We start from the raw sequence: 20,232 nt of genomic DNA, 5'->3' as shown, positions 1-20,232 counted from the left end.
ATTAATATATTCCATGAATATCGTAGACGTGGGGTGACGGGGCCTTTACAATACCGTGATCAAGAGTCCAGAGAGTATGATTGATTAAAGGAAAAAATCATCCACCTACGTTTTTTTCCTACTTCTGGCACGGAAAAATATTACCTGTAATATTTTGTTATAGAGTCTGAAATTTGTGGCCAGGAGTGGTGCCACCCTCTTGCAAGCAGCACCTCACTCTCTCTTTCCTCCCTTTTCTCTCTTCCCTCTTCCGTCTTTCTGCAATTACACTTCACAAACAAAAAATGGTTTTGTTGTTCCCATTTCCCTCTCACAATGCTTCGCTCTCTTTCTCTCTAACCACCTCAAACCTCAAACTAACAGCAGCGCCATTACCGCCGCTACTTTCTCTGCCACTGCCCCTCAGACAAACACTTCTACGAAAAAGCAACACCAAGTGCGATGCGGTCGCTGATATCAAACCTGTGCCTCCGCTTGAAGAGGATCACCAGGTTCTTGTGGGTCCTGCCACTGAAGAGGAGCGGCGTGGGGAGAGGGTCGTGGCGGACTACGATTGGACGGAAGAATGGTACCCGCTGTACCTCACCCAGAACGTGCCCGATGATGCACCTCTGGGTCTCACCGTCTTTGATAAGCATATCGTTCTGTATAGAGACGCGGAAGGGCATCCGCGCTGTTACGAGGATCGCTGCCCCCACAGGTGAAGAAAAGAACCGTACAAAAAAATAAATATATATATATAGGAGGATTTGAGAAGAGACTGCAGATTAGACTTTCTTCATATTTCTCTATCCGGTTTCTACGAACCCAAACATACTAGTGGAATTCTAAATTGAGTTTGACAGTTGTATATGATCACAAAATGAAGTTAGAATTTGGGGGTTCGATTCATGCTTCGGGGACAGATTTTTGTCGTTTTCAATGCCATTTTACAGTTGGTATTATATGGGAAATAAGCTAAAAGGAAAGGAGGAATAAGAAATTATGAACGGGCAAACGCTCAATTATACAAAGACAAAATGATGGATCTGATTTTCTACTCCTGAATTCGAGAAGTAGTAACTAAAAGAAATTGCCTTTTTAGACAATGTGTCATGCTATTGATGAACGGGTAATTTCCGCCATTTGGGTACGGGGTAGATGTAAGAACCATATAATTATAACATTATGCCAAAGTAGTTGATAACATGCATATGAAGATGAAGAACAAAGCCTTGACCTTGTTGCTGCTTGATTTAACAGACTTGCAAAACTATCCGAAGGCCAGTTGATTGATGGAAGACTAGAATGCCTGTACCATGGCTGGCAATTTGAAGGCAACGGTAAATGTGTGAAGATACCTCAGGTATGTCTTGCATGGTTTACCTTGTCGCTAATTTTTGTATGCGGGTAAACACTAATTTACTCCCAGATTAATCCAAGTTAATGACCATGAATTTCTACGATACAGCTCCCGGGTGATGCCAGAATTCCTCGATCAGCTTGCCTCAGAACGTATGAGGTGAGGGACTCACAAGGAGTTGTGTGGGTGTGGATGTCTCAGAAGACACCACCCAACATTGACAAAATACCTTGGTTTGAGAACTTTGCCAGGCCAGGTTTTCAGGATACTTCGACCACTCATGAGCTTCCCTATGATCACTCCATACTTCTCGAAAACCTCATGGATCCCGCACACATTCCAATTTCACATGATAGAACAGATTGGACTGCAAAAAGGGAGGATGCTCAACCGCTGGGTTTCGAGGTGACTGAGCGTACTGACCGAGGATTTGCAGGCTGGTGGGGTAAGGCAAAAGATCAACCTCTGCCAAACTTCTTACGCTTTGAAGCGCCTTGTGTTCTTCAAAATAACCGGGAGCTTGTCGATGAGAATGGGGAGAAGCACTACTTCACAGGGCTATTCCTTTGTAGACCGACGGGACAAGGGAAATCCATGGTTATTGTAAGGTTTGGAGGAACAAAAAGATCCCCCTTGTCCAAATTGTTCCCGCAATGGTACTTCCATCAGAATGCCGGTAAGGTGTTTGAGCAAGATATGGGTTTCCTCTCTTCCCAAAACGAGTACCTAATGAAGTCAAAAGTGCCAACCAAGGAGCTGTACCTTAATTTAAAATCCTCTGATACATTTGTGGCGGAATATCGGAAGTGGATGGACAAGGTAGGGCATGGGATGCCTTATCATTTTGGGCACAGCACTATTTCATTGCCTAAAGAGCCTGCTGTGGTGGAACATGCACCTGCTGGACTGGTTGCTGGAGTTTCTGCATCTTCCCCGGCCAAGGGGGGGATTGGAACAATGCATGCTCCGAACTTGGCCAACCGGTATTTCCGGCATGTAATCCATTGCAAGGGATGCAGAACCGTCATTAAAGCATTCCAAGTCTGGAAAAATGCCCTTACTGCCGCAGCTCTTGCACTGACGGCTTTGGCGATCCTTGCAACTGGAAGGCAGTGGAAGGCCCTTCTTTTAGTACTGGCAACCTTGTGCTCTGCTGGGGTTTATGGATGCTCAACTGCCATTGCCCTGAACACAACCAACTTCATAAGGATACATAGGAGACTATAAAAGACCATCTTAACTCGGCACAATTTCGCTGGTTGGTTGGGCCCAACATTGTGGGGAATATATTTCTGAATTCAAGATGGCCCATTCTTACGTGTAACACTCCTTAAATTTATGAATTCAAGATGGCCCACCGAAATACCCTTCCAACCATTCTCATCGCTCTTGCATATTGCGGTGTGTATGGATGGTAAATAGAATAATTTAATTAATTTAATAAGAATAAAATAAAATAAAAATAAAAAAATAATATTTTAATATATAAAGTGTACGGTATAGAATGTGTAGCATTTCTCTTTATATACATAGAGAGAGCCTAGGGACTGGATGCAGTGTTAAAGTGGGATTTACACCTTCAATAGACTTGTGACGTCTTTAAATCTTCAAATCTTGTATACTTAACTTCTGTTTGGCTACTGAGATTTTTCAAATGAAAATTTTGAGTTTTAAAATTAAATATTAAAATATTATATTTTAATATTATTATTATTTTAAAATTTAAAAAAATTAAGAAAAAGTTAAATTGTTTATTGTATTTTATATGAAAATTTATGAAAAATCTAAAAGGCCAAACCCTCCCGATCGCTCTTGCATGCTTTCTCCTCTCTCCCTCTCTCTCTCTCCTCAAGCATAAGCACTTTTCGCTCTCCCTCTCTCTCCCCCCTCAAACCATCACATTCATTTGTGCCTATATATGTAAATTCATCACCACGAACAAACAAACGTTCTACTTGAGAGAGAGAGAGAGAGAGAGAGAGAGAGAGAGATGTATGAAATCCTCGAGTCTGGTCGTATTCTTAAATTCTTAGGAAGCAGATGTCTCAATTATATTGGAATGTGTAGATCTGTTTTTAACACCACGTCCGATGTGAAAGTACATATATATAATTTCTTTAGCAATATCTTATTTTCCCCTCAATTAACATCGATCATCATCAATTACCTATTTAATGTATTACATAATGATAAAACTAAGTTAACACTTGTTAGTGAAATCGGAACCAAGAGTTCATTAAATGAATTTAAAAATTAAAGGAGGGATTCTCAAATTGAAATAATCACACCAACAACAATAACACCCATTAAGCACCACAAATAATTTGTGTATATATATATATGAGATTCTGAATAAACCTATTCAGGAACATGTAGTAACGCCCACCTCCAAATCTGGGAGCAATACCAAACCCCCACAGATATAATCTTGATCACAAACTTCTAAATCAAAGAATATTGACGCAGCAAAGTTCGAACCCTAGCTAAATTTCTATATGGAAATCCAAATTGCATTTTCTGAATTAGTGTACACCCCCTACCACGTGCTTGATAGTTACAGTCCATTTGAGTTGACAGGCAATACCGCCGCCCCTTCTGAATGAAATAATCTACTAGCTCTGGAATTAGTAAATGATGATGCGTCAGATGACCTGTTCTCACCATAATTTGTTGAGCGTAGATGGGATGAAAAGTCAGGGATTCTTGACAATCCGGTGGTAGCATCAGTGCCTGGTCTTAAGTTTGAACTATGGGATGACACAACCAACTCAACCTCCTCAAGTGTCTACAAATAACAAGAGAGAGCTCAGGTTTTTTGCCAATGTGAAGTGTAATGAAACCCTAATGTCCAACAGCATCACATAAAGTTCATATCAAATTAGGTATCATTCGAAAGATAATAATTTTCCCCATACGAGCATAAGGACTAGATCTAATAAAGATTAACCAAGTGAAGCTGTTTCAGATCAATGTGTTGAAGAGATTTCCAAGACAATTAGTAAATTTTCTTTGCCACTAAGACCAGAAGTAGATGGAATGCCACCAACATTAATCTTTGATTTAGAAGTTAACTACCTGAATGGCTTGTTGCAAAACATTGTACATTTCTCGGTTCTGTTTTCTTTTTACAACAACTTCGTCATGCTCCTGCAATAGCTCGTCAAAAAGGTTTTCTCTGCATAATTACAAGCAAAATAACATGTTCAATGTCCTTTATCAGCATTTATTTGTATAGTTTGGGTGCTTGTGCGCATGCTTCTCTCTTTTTTTTTTATTAGCACGCAGATTTTTATACAATGACATCAATATTTGTTTGTATGGGATATTTCACAGAATCAATGGTTTATGATGAGCAAGCCTAAGTCGGTACTTCCAAGGAAATTATATAGCTACCATAGACTAGCTACCATAGACAGGTTTTGAGATCTTTGGAATCTCAAAACCAATAAATTTTTCTCGAGGAATGCTACTCATCGTCCCACACCACACACTTTACATATTTTAAAATTATTTTTTATTATTTTTATTTTTATTTTATTCTTGTTAAACTAGTTGAGTTGTTTTATTTATCATCCATACACCACATACTTGTTATAGGAAAAATGAAAAGATAAAATAAAATAGGTGTAATGTGTGGTGAGTGGGGATGATAAGTAGAATTATTCATTTTTCTCATGGCTAGCCATTCAGAGTACAAAAAAAGTGAGCACACTGATAACCAGAGTCATGTCAAAATCCCCAGAGAGTCCACTTTCAAGTAATCAGAATCATCCGAATGATCTGGAGCCAAAAAAAAACTTTGAAAACCCCACGTCAAAATACCTACCTTAAGGGATTAGTCGCCGTGTTTATCCATTTATAATCATAATCAAGTAATAAGAGAACTAATACAAAGGTTAGTTTGGCTGGGCATGATATATTTTATGCATATTAATTGAAATACAGTACAGTATTTAACTCAATGCAGTACATACATAGTTTTTATAAGTAAACATACTACGTATTTTAAATGTCATTATTTGGAGAATACTTTTCATTAATTACATTTGTGAATTTTGTTTGGAAATAAACTGGTAGAATTTTAAGCCCAATGAAATAGGAAAAATTTTAAGTACTTAACAAAATCAAGAGACCAAACAAATAGTTGTAATAAACACAAAAGGCCCAAGAGTCCCAGGGTTAAACACGTACTTGTATAGTTTTTGTATAAAGACGATATGAAGGTCCCTTTTTGTATGATTAACCTGAAGGACATTGGCAATAGCATAAACATTCAGATGAACAGGAAAAAGTGTCAAAAATAAAGGATCTAGAAAGTCGCTCTGATATAAAGTAGAGCGCATAGATGAGATACTAGATGTTAAAAAAGCCTTACCAGAAAGTGCATTATAGACTTCGGTACTAAGTCTTGAATGTTCTTTCTAACAATGTCATAGTAAGACCCTAAGAGTAATTTTGTTGCAATTATTATCTCTGCATCACGCTCTGTCATTTCAAGTGGCCTTAGCATGGATGGTGGCTGGAATTGACAAAGGCAGAGGAAAGTGCCGTGAAAAAGAAGAAATGGATAATACAAAACATTACATATAAGCATCTGTGAACCACATTATTACCTCTCTCAACTGGATTGTAGAAGGTATCTGCTCCACAAACGGAACAGTTTCACCAACAGATTGGCTACCTTGCACCTCTCCAGATTTTGCCCTGCTGCCAAACATTGATGAAATTCCCCAAGTCCTCGAGGCTGTGTTACCTCCTGCATTGCAAGTATAAATGTTACTGCTCATGTAACTTTTATTTCCTTGAAGCAATTGCATTAATGAAAAGAGTTATTGTTCTTGTAATCAATGAAAATAGCAACTACAATGAGCAAATCCCGGACCATAGCCATCTATTTTTAAATTCTGCACGTCATAAAACATGCTTATAAATTTCAGCTACTTAAGAGGATTTCACAGAAAATATCCTCTACTTGACTGTAACATGCATGTCTTAGTTTTTAAAGCTTTCTGGTACTGATATTCAACAAATAGATTTTGGTACTTAAAAGCATAATAATGAAAAAACTAAAATAAAGGAACCCGAAGTTTTTGCTAAGACAAGGAACACCCCAGAAACCATGTAAATGCAACATGTCTTTTACCCCAGTTAAACCCTTGACCCATGTATCGCCCAACATCATACAGATCAGGTAAAACAGCTTTTTACTGATAAGATGTGGCCCTTGTAACTTGTTTATTTTTTATAAGTAATAAGATATTTTGTTGATGTAGAGATAGGCATAGCTCAGGTGCATTAGAAGTATACATGTAAATACACCTATTTAGGAACTAGTGACTAATACAAGGAAATCATGGAAGCTGAGACCATTCAACTCTAGAGCAATGGCCCACATAAATAAAGTCTTCTAAAAAAACCTCCTAAACTCTTCTAAGGAGCGTTCATGATCCTCAAAAAGTCTATTGTTTCTTTCACTCCAAATAAACCAAAGAATACAAAAAGTGGCCATCTTCCACATGGCTGCAATCTGTGGTGTCCCCGTGGCTCCTCTCCAGCTAGCTAGTAGTTCTACCACCCTTCCCGGCATGACCCATGCTATACCCATTCTGCTGAAGATGGTCCACTGATTCACCACTCTTTCTGCACATACAGCACCATTCTGTGATTATAAGGCCTTGTCTTCTTAGGTTGTCCATAGTGAGAATCTTCCCTAATGCTGTTGTCCATACAAAGAATGCAACCTTGGTAGGTGCTTTACTCCTCCAAATGTTCTTCCAAGGAAAATTATTGTGCCTTTGTTGCATAGTAATTGTTTCATAGAAAGAGCATACTGAAAAAATTCATTTCCTAGAAGGACTCCATACCATCTTATCTTCGTTTATGGCATCAATAGCAGTATTATACAGCAGGCTGAAAAACTCCACCAGCCCAGTCATCTCCCAATCATGTGCATCCCGAGTAAGGCTAATGTTCCACTCCTGTGTTTCATTAGTTATTACCCGTAGATCAGCCACCATAGCTTCTTTATCCCGAGCAATTCTGAAAATAGTAGGATAAGCATCCTTCAGGACCGTGTCTCCCACCCACACATCATGCCAAAAGCTGATCCTACTGCCATTCCCCTCACACAACCGAGTATAACTAGCAAAGGAACACCAACCTTTCCTTATATACTTCCATAACCACACCCCATATGCCCCCCTACCTTCCCTAGAACACCAACCCCCCATGCCTTCGTAACTTGTTTGCACTCAAGAATTCAAACCTTAGACCAGGAGGAAGCACACCCCCCAGACCAAGGCCCTTACCACTTGAGCCAAGCCCTAGGGGTAGAAATAGATTGGAAACCTGAGTTTTACAGCACTTAAAACGCTAACACAAAAATGGTCTAAGCAAATCATTAGCACATCCACTCTCTTGCATAGGTTAACTGATATCTCCTTTGTTTCCTGTAACTTTTATTCTCATACGGTAACTGCTACCAGCACAAATCCATATTGATTCAAGGTCCCTAACAGCCATTAGGCGTAAAATAACAACAATATTAAGAGCTAATTTAACTTACAGAACTCTATGGTTCAGTGGGAACTGTTTTTTTTTTTTTTTTTTGGGTGTGTGTGGGGGGCGGGGGGGATGGGTAGGGCACAAAACGGGCAAAAGTTTTAACTGGAAAAAATATATTATCATTTGTTTTTTTGTTGGAGAGAATAAATAAGTGAAGAGTTTCACCCATTTCTTTAGTTTTTCTCTTCATTCTATCCACACCAATCCAAGCCAAAAGGAATCCTCTTGCGCCAACATAACACTCACAAAACCCTCGGGTTTTCCCATCATACACGGTTTTTGTTATATGAAAATTTTATTAAATGATAAACAAATTAACAAAGTGAGAAAGTCCCAGTAAAAGGTAAATAAACAAATTTCTCTATACAACTACGTATAGAGATAAACAGTAGTAATACTTCCTCTTTTTATTAGGATGCTAAACACGCACACAGTAAAAATCTGATCCAAAACCTCACTCTCCGGCCCATTCTTAAGGAAGAAGGCAATGCCATTTGAGTTAGAGCTTACCAGATTTAGAAATTTAGAAAGTTATACATGTGCTACCCACGAAGCAAATAATGATACCAAAACTTAGGAAATCATCAGTACAAAATAAAATTTACCAGATGATACAGGTCTCTCATTATTCAAGGAAGGATGATTTCCCTGCCAAAAGCCAAACAAAAAGGTAGATTAAAGGACAAAATTGAAAGCAATACTAGTAACCCCGGACGATTTTTTTTCTGTTAGTTAAAATATCACTAAAATCACAAAATGAGCAATCCAAGTGCCCAAGATGTATACAACAATACAATTGATTCACCTATCTAGAAAGGGAAAAACCATTTTCACAACAATAGTCAAAAACAAATGCTATAGCCAAGAACGTTGTCAAGCTAATAGATACAACCAAATGAATAACTTTAAGAAACCAAAATCATCACCCAAAATGACAACCTTTGTTGGAAAAATCCTTACTCCGTCAGCTATTTCCAATTCATTTTGCTTATTTTCCCACAATTTTACAGGAAAGATGTAACGCCCCAATGGAAGATCCAAACCACATGACCTATACTCCAAAAGAACTAGTCAATGACATAATTGGAGCCCCATTGGAACCTTATAAAGAGCAAGAACTTCTCCTTCTCAAGCAATGTGGGTCCCATACACCACATACCCTTATCCTTATCATATAAGGTATCACTATCTGCTCCTCTTAAATTCCCGACATCCTCGTCGGGCTTGTCCATTGTAGGTGGCACGGCTCAAGTCCTACATTTCTGGTTGAGATAGGCTTTGATACCATTTGTAATGCCCCAATGGAAGACTCAAACCACATAGTCTATACTCTAAAAGGACTAGTCAATGATACAATTGAAACCCCATTGGAACCTTATAAATAGCAAGAACTTCTCCTTGCCAAGAATGTGAGATCCCATACACCACCTACCCTTATCTTTATCATGAGGTATCACAAAGCCTTCTAAATATTTTTGTCATGTATCTTTGTCTTCTGACATAAACTGATTATCTCCAATACTTATCTGAATGATACTAAAGCAATACCAAGTATGATTGAAATAAGTTGAACCGTGCAAATAAAGGCAAGATTAAGCAATTCCAGTGTCTTCGAAAGAGATTAAAACTGTGAAGCTATACAATGAAATGAAATCCAAATGTATGTGCTAAGTGGAAGCCTATAAGGTTCTGTTTGGACGTTGATATGATTTAATCTCATCTGATCTCAACATCCAAACACCACTCACACTTTTCAATTTCAAATTTTTGACTTTTTCATCTAATCATTACAACTTTCCCAAATTTACAAACAAAACACAAACAACAATTCACCTATTTCAAATTTCAAAACAAAAGTTATATTAAAAAATTATATTCTAACAATATTTTAATTTTATAATATTTTTATTCAACATTTTCTCTCTCCTTTGCCCAAACTCCATAAAACATCGTAACTCAAACTATTTTACTAGGACTAAAGCATACTTCCTTTAGTTGCTAATAGTAGATCAAGGACTTCTACTTCTTCTATTTAAAGTCCTAAGTTAGAGCAAGACAACAATCTTCCTTCTTTTCATTCTCGTACATACAAGTCTGCCGGCTGCCAGAAATAGGAGTTTTTCATGTAAGTCCTTAAGGCAAGACACATTGGGTCATTCTGTCACTCACTCCCACTTGAAAGAGCATTTAATGAGGATATCGCTCAGGCCCCCCTCAGTGATCTATTGTGCAGGTTGAGTTCACTTCCTCTTTCCTTAGATTGGGATGCATACATCGAGAATAGACAAAAAAAATTAAAAAAAACAAAAAAAAAAAACAAAAAAAAAGGATTTTTTTTCATTCCCTGCTGGCTCCATGTGCAAGACAAGACGCACCCATGGTGGCTGAAGATCCACTCCTGCAGACCAACATGCAGAGGGCATTGCCAAGCATGCCATGACTAGCGGCCCTACGTTGAGTAAAGGGGCAGCACCCCAAACAAACTAATTGCAATGGAGGCAACAACCCAACCCACCTAGCAGCAATGAAGATTAAGTGCTCGTTTGGACACTTGGGGCTTGTTTGGGAATAGGTTTCATCTCATCTCATCTCCTTCCCAAATATCACTAAAACACAAACTTTTTTAATTTCAAATCTTCAACTTTTTTATCTAATCATTACAACTTTCCCAAACTTTCAAATAAAATACAATAAAAAAAAAGGCAAAACAAAAAAATAACTTTTTAAGATTCCAAAACAAAAATTATATTAAAAATTAACAACTTTTTATTTCTCCTTTCCCAAAACCCAATAAAACATCATAACTCAAACTATTTCACTACTATTCACAAACAATTTCAGGAATATTCATAGATATTCTAAGGGGATGCTTGTGAAATAGTTTGTGAAAAGTAGTTAAATGGATTGAGTTAAGATGTTTTATTGGATTTTGGGAAAGGAAAGAAAAAATGTTGAATAAAAATATCATAACGTTAAAAGCTTATTTGAATATAATTTTTGTTTTGAAATTTGAAAAAGTTGTATTGCTTTTTGTGTTTCGTTTGCAAGTTTGGAAAAGTTGTAATAATTAAGTAATGAATAGATGAAAAATTTTAAAATTTGAAATTTAAAAATGTTTTGTTTAAGTGATATTTGGGAAGGAAATATCTTAGAATATCTTAGAATACCAGAGAATACTTCTGTTCCCAAACAAGGCCTAAAACTTTGAAACCATACACGCTTAAAAGATCCTACAGTGAAATCAAATCCAAATGTAAAAAGGATTTGACAACGTGAAAATTTAAATGCACAATCATTTTTTTGCATTTTTCAAATTTTGAAGTATGCTATATTTGAATGACAGGTTTGGGTACATGTGACCAAACCTAATTAGTGAATGACAGGTTTGGGTACGATTAATGCTTAGCTGAGCTGATTGACTTTTCTACGGATATGCATCTCTCCTCTATGGATTATACCAATCTCCACATTGCTTGCTCTCACACACACACTCGCTACCAGATATTTCCTTTTCATATTACTTTTAAACAATATTTTTCACTAACTGTACTCAAAAGACCTATTTGGTTCCCTTTTTTTTTTTTTTTGACAAGGAAAATGAAATTTTATTGAACGAATGTAATAGGCAAAGCCCATGTACACAAGAACTATACAAAAGAAAACACTTAATTCCATAAATCAGTAATCATATACAAATCAGAATCAGCATAACTAACAGTTTACAATCTGAAATTTGATGGAGAAATCAATTTTACCGATCTTACAACCTTAGAAAGTAAAAAGTCTAATTGAAAAGCACTAGGAGTAATTTTATTTTAAGACAAGCCACATGGACCAATTTAGCATTTAACCCTATAACAAGAAACGTTCTATGTGTATTTTCCACTAAATTTCTTAAAATGAGAACCTGGTTAGCAAAACACCATTCACAACCAACTTTCGAGAACTCTGGATCCTCTCTGATGTGGGTACCTTTTCAACATCTCTATAGCCCCGACTCATATGAACAAAAAAATTTTGAAGCTAAGGTAGGCAAAGTCTTTAGTAGGGAAGTCAATTTCAATTGGTCCCTTTTTTTAAATAAATGGTGCCCTTTCTTTTGTTTTGACAAGTGATCCAATTTTTTTCCCTGATAATTTGATAAATAAGATAATTTTATTGATTTTTTTTTATAAGATAATTTTATTGGTTTTTTTGATAAGATAATTTTATTGATAATCAAGAAAAATAAGCACTATCACCGTAGATAGTGGGTATACTTCTAGTGAGCCTAAAGAGAGAGGGAGAAGTGGTCAAAAAATGTAATATGAAATTAATATGTATCTGTTAATATGAGTTCAAGTCGATCATAAATCACAAAATCATAAAACATTCACACAGGATCCAGTCATTTACAAGCACGTACAATGGGTCTTAATCACAAATCCTATCAGCTATGGGTCCACAAACTTAAATATTTGATACTATCAAAGTGGTGGCATATACCTGTGATAATTTCAACTGCTGCTTAGCAAGCTCAATAGCTTTGCTGCCGCCTATAAACTTAGGATTTGAAGAATTTATATAATCCATCTGGACAAAATAAGTTCATGTGTCAGCAGTGAACCAACCAGCTTTATGCGTGCATCTCAGTTGATGTCATTAGAAACAAGACGTGATCATTAGAAGGATTGCCATCTAAAATAAAATGCCTCAGTAACTGAAGTAAAATCACTTGTCATGCAAGAAAAAAGAAAGCAAACGAATTTATCACTTTCATTTGCTTGAACTGAGGAAAGCAGCAGGTTCTCAAAGCCATGAAAAATAGTAACAAAACTATTTGTTGAAAATAGTTCAATATAGCAAACAACATAGAGTAAAATTACATATTCACTCAGCAAAAAACTTCTATTTAGTCGAAAGCGTAATAGATTAATAATACACATACAACTTTTTGTAAAACTCTTATAAATGGAGGGTGGTTATGTAAAATTTAAAATTCAAACTAATTTACTATCATCCTAATTACTATCCTCTCACCATCCCTATGCATGGCATCAAATGATTGGTGATAAGTGATGGATAAAAAATAATTTTCCAATCATTTAATGCCACCTGAGTGATGTATAGCACTTCTCGGACGAATGTCATTGTTCTTTATAGAATTATTTCAACAGCATTGAATGATTTTTTTATTTGTACCGTGTGTCCGGGAACAGTGTCCCGACTAATCCTGGGGGTGCACAATTGAAGCAGGAAATTTTCAAAGCTACTGGAAGTTAAAATACAAAATATTTAAGTGATTCTGAATGCTTCATCTCAGGATACAAGTTTCTAAAATCATTTGTTGGTGATATTGAAAAGCTAAAACCACATTTAATGTTCTAATGAAAGCAGGAATCAGATTTTTATTTCTTGTATCAAAATTGTAGTAGGCAATGAAACATATGGAGAAATCTCTGTAATTTAATCCATTTTCAAGGCAGATTTGTACTTCTTTCTGTAATTAAAATTCCCAACATTTATTTTTTCAAAAAGAAAGTATATCCTATACAAAATTTCAATTAATCCTAAAAATTTATGATTTGATTTTAACATTAACTAGGACAGAGACGCAATCTGAAGTTCTAACTATAGATAATTTTTCATCTACTTTTCCATTATGATCATTAACTTAAGTACTAAAAGGTAAAGTAAATTGAACAGAGATATCTTGTAACCTCCATCTCAATAAGATTTGCTATCATTCTCTCAGCAGGTTTTACACCATCACGCAAGAACTTTCCCATGACTTCGTCCATACGTCTTCTTAAGAATGGAAACCTTTGCAACTCAACTGCCCCACAAGCACGGCTCATCTGCAGGGAAAAAATATCATTAACATCTTGAAATTCATCACACTAACAAAAAAGAGGAACTCCCAAGAGAACAGTACACGAGTTGTACACATCACCTTCATCAGTTCATCGTAAACAAACCGTAGACACTGAAGGCTAGGGTCTAGCAGCCGAGCAATTTGTCGTCTAACCAAAACTTCAAATGGAACCTGAGGCACCAACACCGTAACTTAACATCCAATCCCCCAGGTGAAATGCAAAACAAATACACCCTATGTAATTGTCGCAATGCTCACTTCTGGCACAAACAAAGTATTTCCCAGACCAGTGGCATTTTGAACAGCTGTTCGGATATCATCATCATTCAGATCTTCACAAGGGTCCACTTCCTACAAGTATTCTGAGGCAGTTAGCAGCTAATTAATGGTTAAAAGTTATAGTCACAACTAATTTTTCCAGCACATGTGGAAAACAACATAATGCTTTCCATCGTTTCCAAACGGACTAATCAAAAGTAATCTGATAATGCCCTTAAATAATGGTGTATCTTAAGCTTAATTCCATGAACCATGCACATCAAGCCTAAAAAGAAATTGAAGCAATAGAAGTATGAATTAAATGCATCTAATATGCTGTGCTAAAGAAAATCATATGTGCTTAACGGGCACCTCCAAACTCTTTACAAAAATAGACTGAAAAATGTAGTGAATCCTGGCTCCGCCTGACAATTCTTTAGTTGACATTTTGTTGCTTTTCCCATCCACCATGGCAGAAAAGGCTGTTAGAGGTAAATGAAGGCAGGCATCACCCATTGTACAAATATTCCCACACCAAAACATTAGTGTGAAGTGAAAAGATGTTCGCAATTTATAACAACAACTAGCTGAAGAATTAGCGCATTAAAAAATATTTATAGTCAAAGGAAAAAGAAGTCGAAAACCTCAATCAAGTAATAAATTACATGGTCCTCACTCCAGAATAAGTAAATCTCACCTTCACAATATTTTGTCAAAATGTTCGACAGAATCACTCCTTGTTCCCCCTAGTTAATGACATATGCCAAAAGATGCTTAGACAGAACAGAGGTAGATAAAGTTACAAACTTAGCACGCTTCCTATTCAATGCAAAATCACCCAAATAAAGTCACAATAAATGATCAAAATTAATGTGAGTGCACGTGTACCAGATGCCCAAATACAGAACAAGAAACAACCCAACGACTTCAGAGTCATAAAAATATTGCCAGACAAGTGAGATGCACAAGAAACTCATTGTTTCGTAGGGAAGGTGATATCAACTGATTGCCTACCTAGATAATTTTAAATTGTTCCATTATAGACTACAAATATGGAAACTTAAAAGTATTTCTTTTATCTGATCTGCTGATGGGGTCCAAATGGCAGCATTTTTGTATGTATGTGGTACAGTTTAGAAGGACCCAAAAAGAAAAAAGCATATCAACTATGCAGGTAGAGTATTTTAAGATTATCAGATCTACAAGGTACTTCAATGAAAATAAAGCACACTATTTGCAAACTTTTTAATTACGTTGTAAGCACCAAAGAATACTAAGCATTTCCTAACAACTTATATATTTTATAGTTTCCTAACTCACTTTAGATTCCATGGCATCTCCATATGTTCGCAGCTCTTTAACGATACCACCCATGTGGGAATTGAGATCAGCCTTTAAACCTGGGAGAACCATTCGGATATGCTGTTCCAGAATCTGAAAAGAAAGCAAATAACATGGACAATGACAAATGAAAGAACAAAAGAAACAAAAAAATAATAAAGAGCAATCAATCTGAAATGGAAAACAAATATCATCAACAATGACCAATAAAAAGAAACAGAAAGTGCCAATGACCTGTTGGTTAACTGGCATCTACCATGGGGCCTTCAGCTAGGTTTTTGAATCCCCCCCAAAACTGGGCCAAAATGCCCTCCTTAAAAATTGACACTCTCATATATGACAATTAAATTACTTTTGGGGTTATTATTCATTTTTTACTTGTCTTATTTTGAAATTTGTTTCTTCAATTCAGAGAAGAAAAAGATAATACTGCAACACAATAGTAGGAATTCTCTTATCCCATTTGAAAGGATAGCATCTCAAAATTATTCATTACAGTTTGAGTCCACAACTGCTACTTGCTTTCAGGGAAAACTAAAAACACTGAGCTTCTTCTAATCTGTATCACCCACATATCATTTTGCAGTTGTCATTAGGCAAATGAAATTAAACTTGTTATTAGGCCCTAGTTAATTACAATATACAACAATGCTGAGAAACAACTGTAAGCCAAACTAAGAAACTCGTAATCAATTGTAAACAGTGAATGCATTCGTGACTGACAATATCAAACTGAAGAAATGGGTGCAAACCAACCTGATTCAGCAAGGAAGCTAACTGTGGAATGCCGCAATGATCTGATAGACCACAATATACCTTTCACATGCATGGCAATCCAGCAAAAACACAATCAACTCAAAACTAAATCACTAGTGTAACCAAAAAAATCATTTGAGAAAGTAGAAATACAGGATGATCACGGAAGAATCTCTCCTCGTATGCAAGAGCTTCTGCAATGCTTCGATTTTTATTAATGTCCTGTGACGCAAACAAAAATAGATGTGACAAACATATTATCCATAGAGCCAAATCCAATATTCACCATAGGGCTAATTAATGATGGCTTTTGAGTACAATAAGCAAAACAACCACTCAAGATTCAAATCGTAAGTAGCCAAAAAAAAAAAGGCTTCACTAAGGTAAATGCGACACCACCTGGATTCTTCATTGTATAGCACACAAGAAACTTTTGTGAGTACCATAAGAAGGGAAGAGTGATCTAGCAGTTGTCTTTTAGCATTTTCTTTCATAAGTAAATCAATTTTATAAGCTGGGAAACAAGGAAAGCAAGAATGCAAGAAATCTACAAAGGTAGGAAAGTGAAAATGGTGGTGGGCCGTCATCCAAACGTAAAGAAATCTGAGCACTATGAATTTAGCTCTAACACTGTCATCTCTCGCGTGATACCCTATATGATAAGGATAAAGGTAGGTGGTGTATGGGATCCCACATTGCTTGGGAATGAGAAGTTCTTACTCCTTAAAGGTTCCAATAAGGCTCCAATTGTATCACTGACTAGTCCTTTTGGAGTATAGGCCATGTGGTTTGGGCCTTCCATTTGGGCATTACATCTCAATCTTCAAAGCTTAAAGCATTCTGTTTTTCTTAAAGATTAAAAATATCAATGATTAAAACTTTTTTTGATACGTAATCAAAGACATTATATTCGTAGAAATAGACAAAGCCCAAGTACACAGAAAGTATACATGAGGAATGCCTAGCTAGAGGTTACAATAGAAAGAAGAAGGTCATGGACACTTAGTCCGTTACAAACTATGGCCCCCGCCCATAAGAACAATGACTAAAAAAATAAAACTTTTAACTCATCCATTGTTCTCTCTCGATCTTCGAAACTTCTAGCATTTCTCTCCCTCCAAATGCACCAACACATGCATATTGATACCAATATCAATGATTAAAGCTGGCCAATCATTGATTAAACAAAAAAGAATAATAAAAAACCTCACTAGAGAGGCCATATTAGCAAGGTGACAATTATGTAGAATGCAGTTGCTCAGCTAGTTTATAGTGGATGGAATCTCTGCGAGAAAGATCTTGCAATAGAAAGTCGTAAATAGATTAGCATATATTCATGGCAGCCTAGTAGCTTTCTATCTACTTTAAAAGAAAAGAAAAGAAACCATAGATACCATGTAGTCACAAAATATTTGGTTGTAGAAGTTAGCCTTATGTAGTGACACATTATTTGCTTCCAAAAATGATTCTGGCTACCACATGATAATAGCCCCAAAATAGATCATCGATTCATCTATGAAATAATGAACCATGGTAAGGTCAAAGGAATAGTAATTTTGTTTCAGAAATTGACTATTTATAGGGCTACGCCAATTGTGCTCTTCAATAAAACCTTCGATTGCTTGCTAAAGAACAAACCATTAAAAAAACTTTTATAACCTTATTTCACAAACCCTCTTAAAGCACATCAAAGAATACAGAACAGATTATAGAAGCAAAATTACAACCATGCGGTTTTTTGCCCAAGTTGAGAGAATAAGGCCATGTTCAATGGTACATATCTTTATACGTGTGTTTATATAGATATGTAAGTATTTCAATGGTGCATTTGAAGTCTAAAAAATCCAAGAGATGTTTTGCAGCAGCTTCAATCATGTTACTACGTAAGTATTTTTTTATTTTTGTAACCCCAACCCCGTTCCCAAAATAATCAAAGCCACATTTTTCTTCGTTATTTTTCTTTTTTCATTTCTTCTGAAGAATATTATACATTTCATTATGGTACAAACAAAAGATTGGATGTTGCATGAGTCTACAACAATTAATACCTCTTGGCTGCGATTCACAACACCAACATAACCAAGGCGAAGTGGGACAACTTTTCCGAGCAGAAAGTTTCGGGCATCGGTACCCCTATCCATTATATCAAGCTACAGACAGTACAGAAGTACCACATTATACCGGTACTCAAGCGTATAAGCATACTGGAAACTAAAGTAGGAGAAAACAATCCTTCTTGGGCTTGAGGGCAAGAAAAACAAACCTTGGTGATTACACCAATAGTCCTAGAACCTGTTAATAAATTTATGTCAACATTTGAACCACATCAGGTATTGAACAGTAGAATGAGCATATACCCACAGACAGATATAAAAGCATAGATAAGTTAAACAAATTTTTTCATCGGTGGGATGACTTTAACAAAACAAGTTTTTTTGATAATTAATAAGAGATGAGTTTAACAATTAAAACAAGTACTTGATATATCCATGTGCGTACCGGTTGGATCAGCTTCTCTTGCCATCTGAAGCGCATCAGAAGTTGCCAAATCAGAATTTGCGGGACTAACAGCCAAAATGATACAGTTTTCTTGGCTGATGTGTGCCATTATCATCTTCCTAATCCTCGCTTCAATGTCACTAGGTTGATCTCCCACGGGAACTTTGGTGATACCGGGTAGATCAACGAGGGTCATATTAAGGACATTCGGAGAGAAAATTTTTAAGCCAATTTGTTTATCCGAAACCCCTTTGTTATATCCTGCTTCCCTTTCAGTCTCGGTCTGTACTGGCCAAGAGCATAAATCAGCAAAAGGTTTTTCCTAATTACATGGACATATCTTTTTATTACTTATTTTTACTAGTATTTTTGAATGTGGATAATTGTCTTCGTTCTTAAAAATAAGGGCATAGGGAAATCACCTGTATTTCTTGACGAATCTTGGAGAAATCGTAGAAGCGCTGGCCGGGCAAGTGACGGAACTCGCCCCACTCGCCATTGTGGTCACCAGGTTTCGGCTGGAAATTCTCGAGCATCAGTATTAGGGGTCGGCGGGTGCAAATGTCGCGGCCGCGAGGAAGGAAGTCACGGCCAACCAGCGCCTCGAGTACGCTGGACTTGCCGCTGCTCTGACTGCCAACCACGGCCACATGTGGGAGCGAAATATTGGACAGTTCGCTCCCAACCGGCGCCAGAATGTCCTGGAGCTTGTTGACGATCGGGATCACAGACGAGCCAATCGTCGGTGGTGCGGAAGTTCTCGGATTAGTACCATTCGGTCTTGTTTCTTCACCCATAATCTTGAAGCCAAATAAAACCCTAGTGTTTCAATTAAGATTTATACAAGTTGCACTCACCGATGTGGCAAACTTCTTGTTCTTGGAAGAAAGTGCTTCTTGCTCTTGGAAGGAAGAAAGTGTTTCTTGCTCTTGGAAGAAGGTGACGCTGCTAGCTATAGGTTCTTTTCTTTCTTGAAGTAAGAATATTACTGAAGTTGCACAATGCAGTTTGAACCGGATTTTTGGGGTTTTTTTTTTATTTTAAAAATTTAAAAAATCTTAATAATTAAGTAAGTAAATATTATTGAGTTTATGTATTTTTTTTATTAAAAAATGTCTTTAAATAAGTTTAAAAAATAAATAAAAGAAAAGCAAAAAAATAAAAAAATCTGAAATGCACTTATCAGTTAATTATCTGTAGGGATTATCGGTTCTTGTAGCATCATTATTTCCTTATAAATAATGTTGATTGAACATATAGTTTCACTTATATTTTATTGATTTTTTTTTCTTAGTGATAAGTAAATGAATATTATTGAATTTCTAATTTTTTATAAAAAATATTTAAAAATGTTAAAAATTAATAAAATAAAAGCAAAAAAATCGAAATACGCTTACCAATTAATTATCAGTAGGGATTATCGGTGCATGTAGGATCATTATTTCCTTATTCTTGTCTTGTCCAGTTCTGTCCAAGGTGTTGATCGATTTAAAATAGAGTGGTACTCCATTCACCGAAGGATGTAGGTCGAAAACTCACCGAATAAGCTAAAAGAAAAAAAAAAATTATTATTTTTTGATATTTTTAAATATTTTATTAAAAATAACAAAATTTAAAA

The 20,232-nt window shown here is 36.2% G+C and overlaps 2 protein-coding genes across 4 annotated transcripts; one reads left to right on the top strand and one right to left on the bottom strand.

The window, feature by feature from the left end:
* The first annotated feature begins 162 nt into the window (after window positions 1-162).
* On the top strand, window positions 163-2,716 carry LOC122319293 (protein TIC 55, chloroplastic-like). Its single transcript, XM_043137291.1, has 3 exons — window positions 163-700; window positions 1,243-1,345; window positions 1,451-2,716. Exons 1-3 carry the CDS (start codon window positions 285-287, stop codon window positions 2,567-2,569), a joined length of 1,638 nt encoding a protein of 545 aa, XP_042993225.1. The 5' UTR covers window positions 163-284; the 3' UTR covers window positions 2,570-2,716.
* A 932-nt stretch (window positions 2,717-3,648) lies between these two features.
* Window positions 3,649-19,604, bottom strand: LOC122317998 (dynamin-related protein 3A-like). Of its 3 annotated transcripts, XM_043135115.1 has the most exons (22): window positions 19,037-19,604; window positions 18,615-18,897; window positions 18,379-18,407; window positions 18,164-18,265; window positions 16,269-16,337; window positions 16,116-16,175; window positions 15,339-15,452; window positions 14,716-14,764; window positions 14,391-14,500; window positions 14,019-14,111; window positions 13,839-13,931; window positions 13,606-13,743; window positions 12,392-12,478; window positions 12,328-12,332; window positions 11,828-11,891; window positions 9,299-9,334; window positions 7,084-7,094; window positions 5,956-6,121; window positions 5,718-5,861; window positions 5,534-5,586; window positions 4,418-4,517; window positions 3,649-4,127 (listed from the first exon to the last, which is right to left on the bottom strand). In XM_043135115.1, exons 1-22 carry the CDS (start codon window positions 19,409-19,411, stop codon window positions 3,897-3,899), a joined length of 2,412 nt encoding a protein of 803 aa, XP_042991049.1. In that variant the 5' UTR covers window positions 19,412-19,604; the 3' UTR covers window positions 3,649-3,896. The 3 variants fall into 3 exon arrangements, with proteins under 3 accessions (XP_042991049.1, XP_042991047.1, XP_042991048.1); XM_043135113.1 differs by lacking the exons at window positions 7,084-7,094; window positions 9,299-9,334; window positions 11,828-11,891; window positions 12,328-12,332 and adding an exon at window positions 8,512-8,554 and having other exon boundaries at window positions 5,956-6,098; window positions 19,037-19,602; XM_043135114.1 differs by lacking the exons at window positions 7,084-7,094; window positions 9,299-9,334; window positions 11,828-11,891; ... (1 more) ...; window positions 14,391-14,500; window positions 14,716-14,764 and adding an exon at window positions 8,512-8,554 and having other exon boundaries at window positions 5,956-6,098; window positions 19,037-19,602.
* Between the last annotated feature and the right edge of the window lie 628 nt (window positions 19,605-20,232).

This window comes from Carya illinoinensis, chromosome 8 (assembly GCF_018687715.1).
Source record: "Carya illinoinensis cultivar Pawnee chromosome 8, C.illinoinensisPawnee_v1, whole genome shotgun sequence".
Lineage (NCBI taxonomy): Eukaryota > Viridiplantae > Streptophyta > Magnoliopsida > Fagales > Juglandaceae > Carya > Carya illinoinensis.
Note: the sequence above shows the minus strand (reverse complement) of the source record. Positions and strands in the feature narration are given on the sequence as shown.

Excerpts from the sequence above, each read along its gene's own strand:
- LOC122317998 (XM_043135115.1), bottom strand. The coding sequence starts at position 19,411 with ATGGGTGAAGAAACAAGACCGAATGGTACTAATCCGAGAACTTCCGCA. Across the intron at positions 14,765-15,338 it reads GAGATGCCATGGAATCTAAA|GGGGAACAAGGAGTGATTCT; the intron begins GTGAGTTAGGAA and ends GTCATTAACTAG. Across the intron at positions 14,112-14,390 it reads TTTTTGTAAAGAGTTTGGAG|GAAGTGGACCCTTGTGAAGA; the intron begins GTGCCCGTTAAG and ends GAATACTTGTAG.
- LOC122319293 (XM_043137291.1), top strand. The coding sequence starts at position 285 with ATGGTTTTGTTGTTCCCATTTCCCTCTCACAATGCTTCGCTCTCTTTC. Across the intron at positions 701-1,242 it reads GAGGATCGCTGCCCCCACAG|ACTTGCAAAACTATCCGAAG; the intron begins GTGAAGAAAAGA and ends TTGATTTAACAG. Across the intron at positions 1,346-1,450 it reads AATGTGTGAAGATACCTCAG|CTCCCGGGTGATGCCAGAAT; the intron begins GTATGTCTTGCA and ends TCTACGATACAG.